Source organism: Callithrix jacchus, chromosome 3 (genome assembly GCF_049354715.1).
Source record: "Callithrix jacchus isolate 240 chromosome 3, calJac240_pri, whole genome shotgun sequence".
Classification (NCBI taxonomy): domain Eukaryota; kingdom Metazoa; phylum Chordata; class Mammalia; order Primates; family Cebidae; genus Callithrix; species Callithrix jacchus.
This window is the reverse complement of record NC_133504.1, coordinates 134997827-135019438: the sequence shown is the minus strand read 5'-3', so window position 1 is coordinate 135019438 and position 21612 is coordinate 134997827. Positions and strand designations below refer to the sequence as shown.

Genomic DNA, 21612 nt, shown 5'->3' with positions numbered 1-21612 from the left:
TATATTACACTGAACCAGCCCAGGCATTGCTGTCATTCAGGGCCTCCCAATGTCAAAACGCCTGTTCTATTTTCATAAGGAAAGAAATATCACAGTTTTGTGTTAAAACTATACATTTGAAAAGAGTGTGACTCATTATTGCATTCAAAATTCACTCATTCACAATTTTTATATCAATCTAGATCTTCGGGTATAAATAAAATAAAAAAGAAAAGAACGATTCTTAAAATGACTGAGGTTTTAACTGAATTTTTTTCAGTGGCTTTAGGATATGACTTCCAAATATGTGTTAAAGAAACTTCCCCAATTTTTCAATATGGAATACGAAAATCGTTGTTGCTTTGCGTCTTACTTTTATTAGAAATAAAAATTTTGTGCTTGGCATTCTACTGACAACCATGTTCATATATATTGTTTTTCTTATTTATTTATTTATTGAGACAGGGTCTTTCTCTGTCACCCAGGCTAGAGTGCAGTAGAATGATCTCAGCTAACTGCAATCTCTGCCTCCCAGGCTCAGGCGAACCTCCTGCTTCAGCCTCCTGGTACTACAGGCAGACACTGCCACGCCTGACTAATTTTTTTGTGCTTTTAGTAGAGACAGGATTTCACCATGTTGGCCAGGCTGATATCAAACTCCTGACCTCAAGTAATCCCCCCACCTCAGCCTACCAGAGTGCTGGGATTACAGGTGTGAGACACCATGCACAGCTTGATACATATATATTGTAATTCAATCTTAAATCATTTTGCATGGCTTTATTAGAGGGCTAATTCTTGTTTCTGACAGGAAATAAACAAGTATGACTAGACCATAGCTAGGAGTCTGTGAGTTAAATAATTAAGGAACTATTGTTTCCACATAGCCACTTTATTTTTAAACTCAATTTGAGCTTTTTATTTTGAGTCATGGCAGGTAGTGAGTTGTTTTTTGTTTTGTTTTGTTTTCTGTTGTTCTACAGTTAGTATTCAGGTAGCATTTTGTATTTCCAGATAATATATGATTGTTTATTTCTGCTTTTAAAATTTAGATAGTAGAGTGCCTGGTATAGGATTAGAAGAAAATAAATCACATCAGGACCTGGACAATTGACACACTTAAAAAATTTTACTAAAATTATAAGACTACTCACAGTGGATAAAATAACTTTGATTTAGTTTTATATTTTAAAGGTGCCATAGATTTTTAAGTTTTTTTAAATTAATTAAACAAATATTTTTTGAGTTATAGGAACTGTCTAGATGCTTGGCATAGAACAGTAAGACCCCCTGTGTATTCATTTTTCCTGGTGCCTCCATTTCAGTAAAAATTAGCACATGAACATTTTCACATGTGTAATATTGTACCTATCTTCTCCACCCCAAGCCCCCAGAATTCACCATCATATTTATGTCTTCAAACTAACTAACCAGTAAGACCAACTTTTCAGGTGAAAAACAATGACAGATGGTCTGTAAACACTGAACTTCTTGGAAGATTTCAACAATTTCACAGCTATTAGAAGGGAAATTTACAAATCAGAAGCTGGTTGAAAGGAAGAGGAAGAGACAGAATAGACAGAATCCAGGAAGATAGTATTAGAAGTAAAAGTGACCTAAGTCAACTGGGGAGACAGCCAAAAAGCAAACAGAATAGACTTCAGCAAAGATAAGAGAAATGCAGTGCAGCTACAAAGAAAAGACAAAAGTCACTTTGCACATAAAAGTGAAGACAGCATTGCCCAAGTTTTTAGTTAAATGATCTAGGCATTGGGAGCAAGCTGGGTTTGACATAGACAGTGCTACCATTCCGAAGTATAATTGAAATGCCTACTTTGTGAATGTGGGCTGCAGGAACTATATGATAGTACTTTATGAAAATGATACTTGTTTGGGATAGTGATAGGAAGAATGTCCTCTTGAAGCCACTCCAAGCCCTGAATAGTCATGGAAAACTGTTGAATTCTTACATTAGATGAATCAAATGAAGGATAATTGTTTTATTACTCAGACATATCCCTTACTCTTTCATACTAACAAACCCACAGAGCTTGTCTGTCTTTATACACTTTGCAAAACATTATTCATCAAATTCCATTTTTTTCTTTTTTGTTTCTATTGCTGAAGACCTCATATGAATTATGACTCCATTTGTAGAACTAAAGTTATTTTCAGAAGCAATAATTACATTGATTTCAAATGGTGCATGAAGCATGAAAGTGAGTGCTAGATAGTAAAGAAGCCAGTGATTTTTAAATAGTGATTCTTCTGTCAGGAAAAGGTCCTTAATAACCAGGGTAAAGAGGAACATGCAGTTTCCTTAAGAGTTTTATGTTATGTTTTATAAGTGTTTATATGGTTTCAGTGTAAACAGGAGATAGATCTCCAATGATGACTGCATGACACTCATAATACAGATCAATAAGTGATTCTGTATTGCATTGAGATGTGAAGAAGTGTCCTACCAAAGCCACATGACTGAGACTGAATATTGTTCCATATAGCCACCATTGTGTCATAACACTTTGCTATATAGTATTTCTGCCATTGTTGCTAGATTTTCCAACTTTGCTGAAATGACAGAAAAATAAAATGAACTTTTGAACTGTCTTCTCAGATTAATAATTTCACTGATCAAAGTACTTTTAAAATACATTCAAAATGAGAAAATGCTTAGAAAAACTGAAAAGGAAATTTATGCCAGTCTAGATAGAACCATGCAGATTATTTATAAAATCCTTGATAGTTTCATTAGAATTTCATTATGAAACTCCTCTTTTTTTGTATGATTAATCTTTCTTTGTTCTGGTATTCTTGGCTTTTTAATAAATTGAGGGATAAACACAGAAACCAACAAGTTGAGTAATCTGCTTCTTGCTTGCCTTTGATTCTTCCCAATTCAATTGTTCCTTATTTAAAAGTGTATTTTCCTTTTTTTCAAATTATCTTTATTTAGATCAATATAGAAAAAAAAATTTGCATTTAAAACAAAGAAACATTTTACTTTTGAAACTGTATGAAGCAAGGAAGAAGAGTGAAGTGCTATCTGCTCACATTATTGTTTGTTTTCCAGTTAGTTCAAATTGGATAATGTGTAGCAGTGAAAGGAAATAGGGAGAGATGCAGCTGTAAGCCTTAGCCATAAACATCTCACCCCTTTTTTTTAATCTTTGAGCAGGTATAAAGAATTTGGGCAATTATATATAAGATTTTTACGCTGGATTATTTTAACTTAAATCTTTCATTTTCTATTTAATGCTATTTAGAGTAATTTTAGATATTATTTGTATTAGAACAGTAATTTTACTTTATTACTTGAAAAAGGTCTAGAATAATAAATATGAGATGAGAAGTATAATTCACAGATAATTCGTTTTAATATGATTAATCTTAACATCAACAATATAAATGTTCGTGATGTGCTATTTTTTATTTTTTGTCTGAAAGGCACTATGATAAACTCTTTTTGTCATAAAATACCATATATGGTTAATTCATTAACGGAAAATAATACCCTTATAGGCCCATTACATAATAGATCGAAAATCTGCCATTTGCTATGTAAGAACATTTCGATGTATATGTTGTGTATCTTCAGAAAGCCATTACTGAACATTTAGAAAGGGAAAAATTCTGTGACAGTTACATGCTCATTCTTGCAGGAAATACAGGATGCAAACGCGTGAGGTATTTCCTGAATGAACTGATGCCTTCCAGTTCTAGGGATCTGACAAGTGATAATGTCCTTTCAATCAAGAGGTGTTTGTTTTTTCAATGTTAAGGTTAAGACATTCATAGTTGACTGATAATTTACTCTGACAGGGTTAAAATTTAGAAAAGATTAAAAATACTGTCACCCAGTCTTTACTTCTCATTTTTAACATTTTTTATGAGTTGAATTTTTTTTTTATTAATTCAATATAGATTGCTAAAGTGCTGGGATTCCAGGTGTGAGCCACTGTGCCCAGCCTAGATTACTTTTTATTTTGAGATAATTGTTGATTCACAGGCTGGTGTAGGAGATAATACCCAGAGATATTGTATCACTTATCCAGTTTCTCTCATATTTTGTGAAACTCTACTGAAACACCAGAATATTAATACTGATACAATCTACCACTCTTTCAAATTTCTTTAGATTAACCTGTAGTTAATTGTATTTGTATGTATGTGTTTAGTTCTGTGTAATTTTACCTACAAAGTAAGTGTGTGTTTAGGCCATCATAGTGAAGATACAGAGTAGATCATTTTATCACCACAAGGATGCTTCATGTTGCCTTTTCATGACAATACTTACTTATCTCCATCCTCCATCTTTAACCTCTGGCAACCATTTATCTGTTCTTCCTTTCTATAATTTTGTCATTTCTAGAACCTTATTTGTATAAATGGAATTACACCATGTCATCATTTGGCATTGACTTTTCTTACTCAATATAATTCTCTAAATATTTGTCCAAGTGTTTATGTGTATCAGTAGTTCCTTTTAGTTGTTGAATAGTATTTTGTGATATGGGAATACTACAGATTGTTTGACCACTCACCAGTTGAAGGAAATTTGGGTCGTTTCCAGTTTAGAGCTACTACAAATAAAGTTGCAGTGAGCATTCATGTATAGGTTTTTGTGTGAACACAAATTTCCATTTCTCTGGGATAAATGTTTCAGAATCCAGTTGCTGTGTATCATGGTAATTCCACAAGCAGTTTTATAAGAAACTGCCAAAATGTTTTCCAGAGTGGCTGTGCTATTTTACATTCCAACCAATGATATATAAGTGTTCATTTCTCTGCATCCTTGCCATCATTTACTGTTTTTCACCATTTTTATTTAGATATGTAGTAATAACTCATTGTGGTTTTAACCTGTATATCTCTAAGGCCAAAAACAATTTGTTTCCTAAGATTATTTGCCACCTGTAGATCTTCTTCCACAAAATATCTGTTTATGCCTTTGAACCATGGAGGGTTTGTTGTTATTAGTTTTTTTCATGTTGAGTTTTGAGAGTTCTTTCTGCATGCTCGATACTAGTTATTTTTTGGATTACAAATATTTCTAAATTTGTTTTACAAATCTGTTTCCCAGCCCATAGCTTGTGTTTTCATTCTCTAATACATATATTTAAATTAACATATACCTGTCTGCTCAACAGGACTATTCACATGCAATTTGTATTTTCCTTTCCTTGGTGAATTTTTCTTTCTCTGTCATCTAACACAAATATACAATTTTGTCTATTATTTTTGTACATGTCCAAAGTATATTTAATAAAACTCCTCTGATCTTTTGCTTCTTGGTTAAATGGCTTTGGGAGATGGAAAGTTGCAACTCGTACTGATGGTGTTAAAAACTAAAAACAAAAAGTATTCACAAAAGGGTGAAAGAATTTAACATTGTTCCATTGTTATGTCAAAGTTCAAACAACCAGTTGGAAAATGGAAAATGGAATTATATATATGTATATTGCTTGACATCATAAAGTTAATAATTTATTTAAAATATTTAAAAATAGCATCTATATGATTTTTTATCAGATTCGTAAGATCACCAAATTAGTATGCTTGCCATGGTGTACTATTGAGTGATTATATTTTATGTTATTTCATCATAAATGATTCTTCATAGAATTTCAGAAATGTCATATTCTTCTGTTGTGTCAACAGCTGCTCTCCAAATGAGTGTTTTATCATAAATGTTGCCTTTTACCCGTTCTTACTTTCATTGGAAATAACCCAATGGTTTCTGTGAATGAGGAAATCTTATGTTTAATTTTCGCTTTTCTTTTGTGTTTTAAACTTTTTTTCTGGCTTTTGTTTTGCGTTTGTTTGTATGAATGATTAGATTTTGCTTTTTTTCATTTTCATTTTCATTTCTAGCAAGCATGGGAATATATTCTTGCATACACCTTGGGAAAGAGAAAACCTTAAATGTAGCTTAATCAACACTGTAAATCATTTTCTGTCTTTCCCATTGACTCAGATATCTGCATTGTTGGAAATGTGTGCTCTAAGTGGCATATTTTTTAGTCTAGTTAGCTGTCTGCCTGTAATCAGGACTATATCAATTGTTGTCATTCTAAATGTTTCCTTTCTTTTTTTCAAACACATTTGCCTGATTGACCTTTTTTTTTCTCTGTCTTTCTATGGGGCTGCTCCAGGAGCCATGGCTAATCATCTTATAAGCAATGCTCTGCTTCGTCCGCATGGTACTAACAATCCCTATAATACATTGCTGGGGGAACCGGCGGTCTGTAACAACCCTTCTGTCAGCATGTACAACGCACAAGGTGTGCTGGAGTTTATCTTAATTTTTTCAAGTGAGAGTCCCATTTTATGTAGCTTTTATGGGCACATTCTATTTTTCTTTCTCCTGCCTTTCTTTGTTTTGGAAGCAGACACACAGACTCCTTTCACATTCCACCCCTCTTGGTGCTTTTATTTTCCATTTTCCTTAGGTTTTCCTTAGTAAGAAATGGATTCCCTCTAAACAAATGCCTGATTCATCAATATGTGTTTGTTTCTCCATGATGTTATAAAATGTATTGTGGTTTGTCAGTACTTTTTTTGTTGTTCATTTATTTTTATATTGAATATCTATTTATTTATTTTGAGAAATAAGATATTTTCCTAAGGTAAGTAAGATGAAAGAAGACTTGATTCAATATTCTTAATATTACAAGGTCAAGAAAATAAATCTTACTTTGTTATACCATAAAGTCCACTCAGCACAAACCATTAGTCCTGATGTAAGCATTTAAATCAACTCTGGGGAAAATTACATTGAACTCAGCGTGGAAGATAAAAATACGGTACTGGCAATAGCAGCTTGGGTTCTGCCTTAGCTCTGCCATTGCCAATAAGAGCTGGCTCAGACAGGTCATAAAATTGCTTTTTCTGCTGTGGCTACATGTTAAAAACAAAGCTTTTGAGTATGGTTCCTCTGTGCATCCTCCAGCTTGAAACTGATCCAAAAATCAATTGTATGTCAGACAAAAAAGAAAAAAATCCATCATACATCTCTTTAAAACCACTTACAATATAAGCATTTGGACATTGTTTTACCTTTCCTGAGTATAAAAATGTGTTAAGAACACAGAAAACTTAAACTATATCATATATAAAGAGACTACAAGAGAAAATAATTCGAATAAAAATTTTATAAAAGTCTTAGTCAGTGATCCTCTTACTTAAAATTATACTTGAAATAAAAATTCACAATTACAAAGAGACTTCCATGATTCTTTCAAGTTGAATGTGATTGGCAGTATTTAAATTTTCTAGGCATTTTTTGATAAAATTTCTAATATCCTCTTTGGAAATATTTGGATTTTTTTTCTTTCTCAGTCACAGGTGAAAGATTAGTAGTGTGAGTGTGTGCAACTTAGTGTGAATGTGCCATTGCAAAAAAGGATATATTTGTTTAACAGGGCCGTTGTGTGTCTAAAACCATCTGAGCCTCCCTAGGAGGCATCTTGCCAGATACAAAGGATGATTTTAAATTATTTCAGAAACACCAAAGTCAAAAGTGACTTCAGGAATATAGTCAACACGTTTGTCAATACAGTGAAATAATTCAGCTCACTTTCAATTTCAAATTTCTTAAGGGATACATGTCTTTATAATCAGAAGGCATAGAGCTCATTGAATTCTCTTTACATCATTGCTAACATTCTGTCAGTCTGTGCTTAAGTATTTCCTCTAATGGGGCCCATCACACCTCAGGATCTCATATATTCTATTGTTGAAACACTCCATTTGTGATATATATATATATATATTTCTTTTTTTTTTTCCTTCCACTAAGCTGAAATTTTTCTCTGGCCTCCAAAGTAAAGAAGAGCAAAGTGTTCTTCTGCTGTCTGAGGCAATTCTTTAAATGCCTGTAAACAGCTAACCTGTCTTCCTTTAGTCTTCCATTTCTGTAATGAATCAGAACCATCAATATGAGAGTTTCTGGGTCTTTCCTCTTGGTTACCCCACCTAAAGTGTCTCTTATGTCTCAATGTCCCTATTTCATTGTAGCACTCAATGAATTATATGTCACCCAATGCATCAGATGTGGTTTGGCAGGACGATTTGTTAGACCTTATGAAGGCTTGTTTTGTTCTGTTCTTTATTTTCCTTAGACAAGTGACAGGTAATTGAATCATTATAAACATATTAATATGTGCTGACATATTAGTAAATTTTGAGTGATGTTAAATGAAGATATTCACCCTATCTGGAAATTAAATGTATTCTACATTTATTCACCCTACCCAGAAGAGTCATACGTAACAATTTTAAAACAAGTAATAAACTTGGACCACATTTTGTTTAGCTTTTTTGCTAATTCAGATATAATTTCTAACTTCTTATATAATGAAAAAGTAACACTTATTAAACTGTACCATTTTCCTAATTCAATATCTGCCTTCTTGTCTTACTTTATTTTTACTTGTATCTTAAAGTAAGAGACTTTTCCAAGGATGGAATACTTCTGTAAAAACTATCAAACTGCAATTCTCACAATGTAAGAATCTTAATTAATACTATATTGATACAAACTTTTATTCTTGGGATCTATGGTAATTGCTACTGAGATTATCAATAAATACACAAAGGATTCTTCTGAATGAATTTGTCTTTTATTCAAGTAAATGCAATAACTTTTACTGACTTTTTAAAAAAACTAAATAACTTTATTAATGTTTTTCAGAGTCAGAGGTGGAATTTAATGTTTTAATATTAAACAACACTATTTAATGTTTTAATATTTTTTAAGATGTTAAGAAACTATGGTAGTGCTTAAAATAATTCATTTTTACCACTGAGCAAAAATAAATCTTGGTGATTGTCATATTGCTACTAATCTTATACTTTCAGATGAATGCACTTATATTCTTACTGGCAAGGTGAAATCTTACATGAAATATAGGTGGCTCGGTATGTACTGGAGTGGTTTATGTTGAATTACCACTTGGTTCTATCCTGTGTGTCCTCTGGTTCAGTTGCACCAATGCTATCCAAGCATAGAAGCATTCTGATTTAAAGTATCTCTTCTTGGTTGTAACACCCTTTATTTAACATATGTAAAGATATGCTTATTGTGTCACTGAGGCATAGAGAATTAGGAATGAAGATGAATAATATACTTCTATTATGCTGAATTCAGATTCTATCGGGAAATATTTAAAATTTCATGCAGAGTACTTCGGGACCATTATCTTCTTGTCATTATTAGGAATTTAATTTTTGTAAAGATAAATCTCATTATACAAAAATGTGTCAACAAAACATAATTTAGAGAGGAAGTCATGATTTTGCTAAAATAATTTACATTTTAAGGTAATTTAATGTAATTCTAAAACTTTAAAGAAACATAGTTGTAGAATGGGATATAGTGAAGAATATATTTTAGTTGGTAAGAATACAAGATCATTTTAGAATGTATATAAATAGATATTCTGCGATGGTTTTCAAAGCCTAAGGCAGATGTGAAGTGAAGGAGATTGCAGCAGACAGAATTGGAAGAAGTCTGGAAGACTTTTTTTTTTTTTTTTTTTTTTTTTTTTTTTATCCTAGCTCTGCCATATTAGCAGGGTGGTGTTCGATAAAGGCTCAGCCCCGCTGGGCTACAGGCTCCTTTTCTTTGAAAAGTGGAAATTGAACTTCAGTGATCGCTCATGTGCTTTCCAGTTCTAAAATGCATTGATTTAAGGAATGAGCCATAATGAGCCTACAAGCATTTACATCTCTTGATACACTGTCTTGGCTCTTCCTTTCAAATTCCTGTTCTAAAGCTCTTTTGAAACTTTAAAAGAGATTTCCTCTGCATTTTGAAATGTTGTTTATGTTTTTGCTGAGAAACAAATCAACCTTTAAAGTACCAAAACTGTCTCTTTAAACTGTCATTAAATTATAGTAAGTTAGAACGCTTTGAAATGATCTGGCTCAGTGAATTTGCTGGTTTTTATTTTATGATACTTTACTTTTTTTGTAGACAAAACCAGCAAGAACAACTCTGTTAACCTGGTTAAAATAAGGGTTTTTTCCCCCAAAAAAATAATTTTGATAGAATTGTTTTTTAAAGGATCAACTCTTAAAATTTTTGATTGCACATGATTGTGCAACCATCCAAAAGAAAGCTTAATATTGTTGGTTGCATTTTCACCTCTCACATTTTCTGTATTCAGAGTAATAAATAAATTTAACCATTTTCTCTCCTTATTTACACAACCTTTGAATATGAGTTCCAAAAATGACAATATTGATCAGTTTTTCTTTAAAACTGATTAAAAAAACATATATTTAAAATGAGGCAATAACTTTTGTGCTGGAAAAGAGAAGACACATAAGGTGGTAAAAAAAGAACACAATTATGAAAGTCTTCACCTCTGGTTTCTCTCTGTATAAATAATTTTACTGAAAAATTTTGAAATTAAATATTCCTTGGAGCAGGTATACTCTAACATACACACACATATGTGACATTGAAGTATATCGGTGAAAATAGTCATGGTCTGCCCTCAAATTTTTACTCTCCTTGGTTTATGTGATAATCTTAAGTGTGTATTTGTTTGAAATTTACAAACGGTGGAAATGCTTACTAAAGACTCATTATATTAGCATATGTTAAGGGGGATTTCTGATTTTCTGACTAACATTTCAGTATTTTTAATTATGATAAATCATGTAACCCAGACTCATGAATTTTGGGGCAGTGGAAATTATTTCCTTTGACTCTTTTTTCTGCATATCATCAATTTGCTTTTTACTCATGTTTCTTCTACTGTCGCTGTAAGCTTACTTGTTGTTTTTTCTTTCCTTTTCTTCATGCTGTCGTTTAGAGCCCTACAGAGAGACAAGTATGGGAGTAAAGCTAAACATTGCATATCAAATGTAATTTTTTTTAGTTCACTTTTATTGCATCACATATAGATGATGTAGTTATTAAAAACAGTTCATCTCACAATTTAAAAACTAAAAAGCCTATGAATCGACTTATATAAATATATGTTAATAGAGATTAGACGCTTTTGTTGTCTGATTCTTTTATTCTGTCACATAATCAGCATAGTTGTTAAGTTTCATGTAATGTTTGTGTGAGTTAAATTGTTTTTAAATCAAGCATTTATTTTTGCTAAGTAATTCATAAACTTTTAATTTTTATTAGTACATTCCATCATAAAAATGTGTCACGTGCAACATATCCACTTGATTTTACAATGGCTGTTTACAGCCCATACCTAATGCATTGACAAACAGAAATAATAAATGTGTGTTTCAATGCATTAGCCATTCAATCATAACCATCAAGCATCATAACAGCTTCTGCGGCAGCTATCACCCATCACATACAGCCCTTTAAGAAGCATTTACTTTTATTTTTTCTTAACATTGTGGATTTGTCTACAAGATATAAAATGAAAATAAATTGCTTCACCCTATATCTATGATGGCTGCTTATTAAAACATTTTATGCATTGCTAATTTTGAAAACTGTGTTACTGGAATACAGAGTATGCCTCAGGAGTCCAAATAAAAATTGACTTATTTGAAATACATCCTTTAAACCATTAATTAACTATTCACGTTGTTATAAATAACTGCATCACAGATATAGAATGAATGCTATATTTTCACAAGTTAGCAATGTTTTAAGAAGTTTAACAGAATTCTACAATTAATTTTTCTGTAAATAAACACACTTTCTTATTTACCAGTATTGGTTAAATGTGTTTTTTCATTTTGTAGTTACATTTGAAGTGATTTGTGAAACTATTATAAATTCTTGGATTTCTGTTCATTCAAGGGAATGCAAAAACCTTGAAGAAATATGTGATCAAATTTATTTCACTGCAGCTGTTTCTTACTTGAATAAAATGTTTATATTCTTTTAAACCCAAACTTTAACATGCACCCAAATCCATCACTCATTATATAATGGTAACATTAATACTGACACAATGTTTTTAGGAATCAGATACCTGTGTCCTTACACATTCTTTTGTAGTATTATCTAATGACCCTAAAAATATCACTTATGGGATAGTATATTATAACAACCAAATTGCTTATAGCAGAAAAAATTTAGAAAGTAAATTCAAATACTTTTGTTTTGAAAATTCCTAGGTGTAAATTATTTTTATGTGCCATTTATTTGACTAAACATTATTTCATTACCTCATCATTCTGAAAAATTTAACATAATCCTTTTGTGGTTTTATATGTAGGGGTTATTTTTAATCTTAAAAAATTAAATATCAATTTATTAGACACTGTTTGTTGCTTTTACTTTTGACCAGTATATGAAAAGTACCACACATGAATTATGTTAATATTATACCTATTTTGATGTTAAGATACTATGTAAAATTAAAGGTAATGAATTATTTAATTGACTTTGATATGTATAAATTGAAAGCTATGAATGTCTATACCAAAATTTTATTTTTCCAAGTTATAACTAAATATACTTCAAATAATATTAGGTAGTGTTTGTGTGGCAATTGCAAACTGATAATCTATAGGTTTTTAAAAATTCTTTTAAAGATCTATTTTAAATATGATTTTCCCATTTATATGATTTCAGTCACTCGTCCAATTATACACATATATAGATTTAATAGTATTTTGTTTCCTTCCAAATATTTTATGCTTAAGTAAAAATGCTAACAATTTATACATATTTTATAGTTGATGAATATTTTTGCTTTTGTGTGTGTGTGTGTGTTCTTTGGCTTGTTGGATATCAATGTCATAGTATCTTGTAATCTTTTTCAGAGGGGCTTCTGAACAATGCCAGGGATACAAGTGTCATGGATACTCTACCACTGAATGGTAACCATGGCAATAGTTACAGCATTGCCAGCGGCGAATACCTGAGCAACTGTGTGCAAATCATAGACCGTGGCTATAACCATAACGAGACGGCCCTAGAGAAAAAGATTCTGAAGGAACTCGCTTCCAACTATATCCCTTCGTACCTGAACAACCACGAGCGCTCCAGCGAACAGAACAGGAATCTGATGAACAAGCTGGTGAATAACCTTGGCAGTGGAAGGGAAGATGATGCCATTGTCCTGGATGATGCCACCTCGTTTAACCATGAGGAGAGTTTGGGCCTGGAACTCATTCATGAGGAATCTGATGCTCCTTTGCTGCCCCCAAGAGTATACTCCACTGAGAACCACCAGCTACACCATTTTACCAGAAGGCGGATCCCCCAAGACCACAGTGAGAGCTTTTTCCCTTTGCTAACCAACGAGCACACAGAAGAGCTCCAGTCACCCCATAGAGACTCTCTCTATACCAGCATGCCGACACTGGCTGGTGCGGCCGCCACAGAGAGTGTTACCACCAGCACCCAGACCGAACCCCCATCGGCCAAATGTGGTGATGCCGAAGATGTTTACTACAAAAGCATGCCAAACCTAGGCTCCAGAAACCACGTCCATCAGCTGCACACTTACTACCAGCTAGGTCGTGGCAGCAGTGATGGATTTATAGTTCCTCCCAACAAAGATGGGACCCCACCCGAGGGAAATTCAAAAGGACCTGCTCATTTGGTCACTAGTCTATAGAAGATGACACGGAAATTGAAACCAACAAAACTGCTAACATCTTGTTGACTATTCTGAGTTGATATAAGCAGTGGTAATAATGTGTGTACTCCTAAATCTTTATGCTGTCCTCAAAAGACAAACAGAAACTCTCAGACTTTTTTTTTTTTTAATGGGATTTTTAGGTCAGCCCAGGGGAGAAAGATAACTGCTAAAATTCCCCTGTTGTACCCCACCCATCCTTTCTTGTCCTTTCCCCTTCAGATGGAGACTTCATTATGTTAATGAACAAGATATGAAGAAAATGGCACTCATTGTGGCCTTGTTGAATTATGTTGTGTATGGTTTAACATCTCTGATGCTCTGTTACTAAAATTACAAGGACCTGCTTTTTAAAAGGCCAGAACAGTTGTCTGAAATTAGTAACAATGCTGCATCTAGATTGGAGTGATGCACAAACAAATATAAAAGCAAAGCAAAACTGTATCACCTAGTGGTTTTGGTCACTCATAACCTGAATTCACCACAGCTGGAATAGTTGTGGAAAACAATAAAACAACAAAATTAATAATGAAATGGAGGGGAATTCTAGAATTATATGCTAAATGCATATTTTATGATTTGCTGTATTAACTGATGATAAAACTAATGGCAGAAAAAAAGTTGAACAATTTCTATGTAATGTACAGATACTAGCATTGCACATATAGTCTGCTTTCTGTTCCTCCAGAATTTGAGTCCTGTTAATGTAGTAGGAAAAAAAAAAAATGAAATTTTCTTTTTCTTTTGTGCTGGTCTTGCAAGTTTGTCTACCAGTAAGAGAGCAAAGTTTCCTTCCTTTCTTCTCTTTCTTTTTTCATTTTCTTTTTCTTTTTTTCTATTTTGCTTTTTTTTTTCTTTAAAATTTCACCAGGCAAAAAAAAAAAAAATGAATAAATGAAACTATCACTTTATAAGAATCATTTTCTAGTAATGCAAACAAATTATTTTTTACAAAAAAAATAAAATAAATAAGACTTCCTTCCCTCACTATATATCTTTATGCAGTCAGAATATTTCCAACAGTGTTTTTTGCAAATTAGAGCAGGACAAACTCTTATGTTTACAGGGCACATTTGTTGTAATACAAAGCATATTTGGCAAGGGTTCATCACCAGAACACTAGCTATGATTCTAGAAGTCAAGAGGTATCTATAGAACTAGTGGGCCTCTGCATGTGAAAACGGTTTCCATAGGCATTAAATGCTGAATACTCAGTCTGATCCACTAGTGGGCACCTGCACTACCAATTTTTAGAGGAAATACACTCCCTCGTAGTAAGAATTGAAAGGTCAAATTATTTTGCAGTGATTAAAAAAAAAGTTCTGTTTATTAACAGGAAAATTTATTTATTTGACAGGATTTTGAGTAATGTAGGAATACAAGAGGTAAATTAGCAGCACATAATTTTTTTTTTAATTTATGATCCATTTTGTATGGTCTCAAAGTTGGATGACCTCATTACTAATATTTGTTGTAAAAGTGAAACTTGTTTGCCAACCAATAAACAACTGATTGAGATTTAGAAGATATTGTATTGATGTATGTACTATATGATTAATTAGTCTTTTTATTTTTCTCGCCTTTGTTTCCTTTGGTTTTCAATACATAATCTTTTCTAAGCCTCTGTGGCCCAAATGAGCCATGCAGAAGAAATCAATCTGCCTAGATGAATAACCTAAGCACAAAATCATACAGGTTTGCAGACAAAGTAAACCAGAAAAAAATGGGATGGGCATGTTTATTTTGGCTGAACTCAGATGCATAACTTAATTTTGAGAAGGTTAATATATATGTTAATATTTGCTTATCTATAAACCAGCTGCAGTCACTATGCTTACTTTAAAATCCATATTCAATCAGAGATGTAAATATCAAATTTGAGGGCTGGGCGAGTCATATTTTTTCCTACTATGTACATTCCATTTTGATGTTAGAAATTCAGATTCACTCAGTTTGGTAAAAGCTGCAAAGTGAATACTCATTTACAAAGATACAGTAAGACTTTATTTGTGTTTTCTTTTTCTTATTATATGTATGAGGGAAACAGGAGAAGATAAAGCAAGTTCTTTCAAATAAACTTTCTAGATCTCCAATTACAGTAGATTCTTTATAGCAGTTTTCCCCTGTTAAGGCAAAGTTAAAAGAAATCTGCCAAATTATAATTTCTCCTGTAGTGTATTTTATCTTGCTACTTCCTTTTTCAAAAATTTAAACACTACCCATCTATAAATGACTATCTTAAATCAAGATGAGAAGAAGCAGTTTAGAGAATGGCCAATAATCTGTATATAGTTTATAAATACATGACCAAAAAAAAAATCTGCTTGGCCAGAGTGCATCATAACCTTCCCATCACCTCAGAATATTTTATGTATCATTCATTTTTAGTCAATTGACATGAATATTTTTTAAGTCTACAGACTCTACGTTGGAGGAGAATCACAAGCTTTCATGGTAATTAGGTTTTCTCACAAGACACTATGGCAATATTAGCACCTACAAGGCATTTAACCCACCAGATACATAGAATACATTTGGCAATAAAAGAATCCTTTTTAGATGTGTTTAAGGTAACTTCAGAAACACAAATATAGTCTGTGGATTATGAGCACTTACGCTTGTTTTGTCAAACAGTAATCTACAGGAAAGCAACTCTGTCAGTAAGAAGCTGGTTTCACAGAAAAATGGGGAAACTACCTCAATTCAGATTGCTGATTTTCTGACATTGCTACCTCCCTGCCCATTATTTTTATGTTTCTATATGGAAATTTGAAGCAGGTAGCCTCTCAAACTCTACATAGATCGAGTTGAAGAAAGATCACTTGAATACATACATGGTGCAGAAGAACGTTCAGCACTACAATTACTACCAAGCTCTTGTATTAAGATAAAAGGGTGAGATTTTTGAACTCTATACATCATAAATGCTGTGCTTTCAGAGAGACTTAAGATCCCAAAGATTATAACAGGGAGAGATTCCCCCCACAAGTTTTATGTAACCATAATAAAAAAATTAAGTGGATAAAGTAGATAATTATACATACATTTCAATAGACATTTGCATATATCTAATGTATTCATTTGGACCTGTTTACATTAACAAAGGTTGAATTCCTGCACTTGAATCTTTTTCTTCTCATACATTTTCTTATAGAGCTATTGATGAATTAATTAATGATTTTTAAATTTTTCTTTTTTCTACCACCTTTTGTGACTCGATTTTTTTTAATATCCTGAGACATTGATGACCTACTTATCTATATTTTTTATGTGTTCATCTGACTTTCAGGTAAGAAGTAAATTTCCATCAAACAGATACACTATACAGCCATAATACAGCTTATTTAGACAACTGGAAGTAAAACGTAATGCTATTGAAACAAATGATTACTTTCTCATCAAATAATAGTTTTGTAACATTTTTAGACTTGGTTGTTTTTCCTCTTTGAAATCTAGTTTACATGATACTTTATCCGGACACTAGTGGACCTCATGTTTAGTTAATTCTGAAATTGATGGATTGTTCCATAGCCTCTGTTCCTAATTGATAAATATTTGTGGCAAAGTCCTAATTTTGTAAAGGAGAAATTGGTTGGAATTCCAATTAAATTTTATGGGGATCCCTTCTTGTTTCCATTATATTATAATTAAACACACAACTGTGCTAAAATAATCATAATAACAAAAATGAGCTGACATTAGAACAATTATCTTAAAGTAACAATAATCAGGAAAATGTGTTAATAAAAAGCAGGTAAGGAAAATGTCCTTAAATTCCTGTAAAAAAAATCACAATGACTCTAAATTAAGATGTAGTTTATCATTTGTATAAAATCTCCATTATATCTAAAAAATGTTGACATATTAAGGAAAGAATCTTTTAGATCTAGGTTTGAGATTTTTATTAATATTAATTGGTATGACAAAACTTTTCATAATAGAGATAAGCATATAAGGGAATTAGTAAAATTTATAAAGAACCCACATATTTAATTTCAGACATTATCTTCAGCTTCAACACATGTTGAAATGTTTTTGACTAGCTTGCTTACTTTAAGGAATGACATTAAAAACTTTGACTGACTTTCTACAATACTGGAAAGACCAAAAGGGAGAGGAAAAATAATTTATAAGTTGTTTAAAGGTCACCTCCAGAATAATCTGTATCATCCCCTAATAATGAAAAAACAATTAGCTGTTAGAAGTTGTCTATTACTACTGTGCTGAAGTGTTACTGCTTGGACGTTTTTGTTGTTGTTAGAGATGGGGTCTTGTTCTGTCACAAAGACTAAAGGGCAATGGCACAACCCCAAGTCACTGCAGCCTCAAACTCTTGGGCTCAAGTGATCCTCCTGTCTCAGCCTTCTGAGTAGCCATGATTACAGGCTTGAGCCACAGCACTTAGCCTGTGATGTTTTGAGGAGGGGAAAAAAACCGACATTACAGAACTATAACGCATGTCAATTCAGATTTAGAGAGTGAAAAAACAAGAACCCAAAGTCTCATTATTTAAGTTTTGAGAAAATCTGAAGATTTTGGTATGAATATACTTTCTTCTCATAGAAAAATTTTGAGATAAAATAACAATATATGTAAATGTCCCAGTCTATTGCAAACCAACGTGTTAAAATTTAATTAGTTCATTTCTAATAATTCATAATTTTAACCTACCATATAAACAATTACTATGCATTTCTAAGTAATGCTTTCAGTATAGCTTATGCTAGATTTCTGTAAATCATTAAATTAGGAATATGGAGGCACAAAAGCAGCAACATTGCACAATACTTTATGGAAGTATTTTTGTGCAAATAGAGTTTATGTAAGAAGCTTCTTAGAGCTCATAAAATATATTCGATGGATCCCAACACTAAATTTAATTTTGTAATCAGCAAATATGTTCTTTATAACATCTGAAAAATATTAAACAGCTAAATTTTTATTTGTAGGCTAGCAGGATTTAAAAGTGTTGGTAGTTGCTTCTTTCCTGATTAGGCCATAAAAAGAAACTTTTCTATTTACTAATTAACACTGATTACTTTCTCTTTGGTTTAAAAGGGAAACTTGCACCTGCACACATACTCACAAACTCTGATTCCATTTATTTACACCCTGCAGAAGAAATAGCTTGTTTATGATATTTAAAACTTTGTGATATCTGCAATAAAACAGGTACTTAATATGGTTTTGCATAATCTCATGGAAAGATATTGCTATTCCTTCTTTATTAAAAAAAAATAAGTCAGCACTTCTTTCATATCTAGCACCTGTAAGTTACTATCCAAACTTTATTTCAGCTAAGTTTTGTTTTGTTTTGTTTGTTTGTTTTGAGATGGAGTCTCTCTCTGTCACCAGGCTGGAGTGCTGTGGCACAATCTTGGCTCACCGCAACCTCCGCCTCCCATGTTCAAGTGATTCTCCTGCATCAGCTCTTGAGTAGCTGGGATTATAGGCATGTGCCACCATGCCAAGCTAATTTTTGTATTTTTAATAGAGATGGGGTTTTGCCATGTTGGCCAGGATGGTATTAATCTTCTGACCTCATGATCTGCCTGCCTCATCCTCCCAAATTGCTGGTATTACAGGCGTGAGCCACTGTGTCTAGTCTCAGCCAAGTTTTGATGTTTCTTTTTCTCTTAATAGTGTGTCAAGAGCGTTGTTCTCATTTGATAATTTCTGTCTCAGAGTATTTTAAAGGTAAATGCAAGCTAATTTTAAGAAGTCTTGTGAAAAACTTCGATTTATGTAAAGAAATCAAGAAAGACTATACATGAACAATTCTCAATCTGGATAAACAATTCTCTTCAACAACAATATGAACAACAGTAGAGCAGAAACGAACCAAGTTAGCAAACTTGTGGTGAGGTAACAGCACCTAAACTAGGGTTATAGAGAAAAGTTTTCCAGGAAATAATAATAAAGTCATTTGTAGTGATAAAAATCTTATACACTAGATCTAATGTTACTGGTGTATTCAAAAAAGTAAAATTTGAGTTTCTTATATTATGTTTTCATTGTGCTAATTCCACAAGAAATATTAAGTACTTTAAACAGCCCAGATACATCTTATCGAGCTATACCTTGCTTCAAAGAAACATCAATATTTTATAATGTTTCTTAAATGTAAGTATTTTGCCTCAATTCATCATCACTCTGTAATCTGCTGACTCTCTTGTACACCAACAGAGTTAATGCTTTTAGTAGCTTTGTACCTTTTAGAGCTCTATTATAAATCTTTCTAATAAACATGAAATTAATATTATATTAGAATTATGTACATTGTACAAAATAATTCACAGCCATGCAATATTCATACTACAAAATAATTTACTATTTTATATATATGAATATTACATTGAGGCTGAACAAATAATTACTCTGCTCCAAATATTACTCTCAAATTCTTTGTCTTTAATTACCGTAGTCAACTCATAAAATTCTGCACACCGTGGTACATGGTGGGTTTTCAAAATACTCCATAATCCAAATGCATCTAAAAGTATTCCCAATGCGCCTTTCATTCTAGAATACTAAAGGAAAGAGTTTGAAAGAAGAGGAAAGTAAAGCAGACTTCTAGCTATCTAATTTAAACATTGCCATTCTGATTGAATAATTTTTAAATGATGATGTTCCACTCTTTGATCTATAGGTGAGGTTACAAAAGATTTACAATTCATCCAAAATCAGAGGATTTTAAATCTTAAAGGAGGTCAGTTTGTCTCAATGATCCAAGACTACAAAATTTCATGCTACATTGACAAGGAAACATATTTAAAACCCAGACCTAAAATAGCTTTTTAAAGTTTAAAAATTTCTCTGTTTCTTCTGAATGTCAAACAGGCAAAATAATCTGGACTCCAAAATGAAATATATTGATTATTTTTAAAAGGTTTTTGACAGTTAAGTCAGTATCATCAATGTTTGACAGTAGGTAGAAGTCTTTGGGGTTGGAACTCAGGATACAGTGAATAGGACAGAGTATACTCTTAGGCTCATCAGCACCTTGTCCTCTGGAGTATTTTTTAATGCCCTGAATTTCAAGTTGTCAAACTGGTTTAAATATTGAATGACATTTTTGAATCAATAAAATGAGAAAAAACATTTAAATTTGGTTTTCATGTCTCATTTGAAAATAAACATTTTCTTTATCATCCTAAGTAATAAAAGCTGATATGTCTTGAAACAGCTATAGACAATCAGAATGTGTTGATTTATAAAGAATTACTTGTTTGTATATTTTAATGCTGATCTTTGACTGTGAACTAGAAAATCAAGATTTGTAGAGTCAGGTTGATTTGCCTTCATTTGATTTCTGGGAATGCATTGGAAGTGAATGGATAACTTGGAAGTTTTTCCACACTGTTTTCCCCCTTGCCAAGCATTAAATCTAACTCAAAATATATCTTTCTAAAAAATGATAGTTTATTTTTAACCCTAACAACTAATTGTGCTATTCCTTGTTGATAAGAAAAGTCACTTTTTAGAAACAAGAATATAGCGCTTGTGGCTTTGGTCTCTTAGGATTCTCATATATTTACATATGGCATTATTCTTTTCATATACACCTACCAGATTTCAAGCTATTGAATATTTCTTTTGTACAACCTTTACATCCGTTTTTTCCCCTTAAATGCTCTGTACAATCACATGTAAAGTCATGAGCTACAAACCTCAATAAAAAAATCAGCAAACAAGAAGTGATGTAGTTACTATTATTACATATTATTACCAAAACTTTGATTTGGGGATAGTGTTTCAAATTTCAGGATAATAAATGAAACATGGACTCCTAATATATTTCCTATGTCACTATCTCACACCTTGCCACCCTCTCCCTTATGCATTGAAAATATAATGTAAGACCTTTTTGACCTTTGTTTTCAGAGAACTACCATCACCAGAGGTATCTATGAGGCTATTTGTTTTTTTTTCCAGAAAGATAGAAAGTTAAATTAAGAATTTACTGTTTGACCTTAAAATTTGCCATTAATGAGTTATGATCAAATTTGGTCTTATATCTGCTGCATGATCTTATTTCTCCTCATCTCAA

At 32.2% G+C, this 21612-nt stretch overlaps 1 protein-coding gene across 50 annotated transcripts in view; it reads left to right on the top strand.

Moving 5' to 3' along the window:
• Positions 1-21256, top strand: part of ADGRL3 (adhesion G protein-coupled receptor L3) — an 850050-nt gene extending 828794 nt beyond the window's left edge. For 27 of the 50 annotated variants that reach the window (XM_078367163.1, XM_078367168.1, XM_078367166.1 and 24 more), the window contains 3 exons: positions 6135-6263; positions 10806-10823; positions 12742-21256. In XM_078367163.1, the coding sequence (XP_078223289.1) occupies positions 6135-6263; positions 10806-10823; positions 12742-13541 (947 nt within the window). In that variant the 3' untranslated portion in view covers positions 13542-21256. Of the gene's footprint in view, positions 1-6134; positions 6264-10805; positions 10858-12741 lie in introns of all 50 variants that reach the window. The other 23 variants (XM_078367177.1, XM_078367171.1, XM_078367175.1 and 20 more) reach the window with 4 other exon arrangements.
• Positions 21257-21612: the final 356 nt, after the last annotated feature.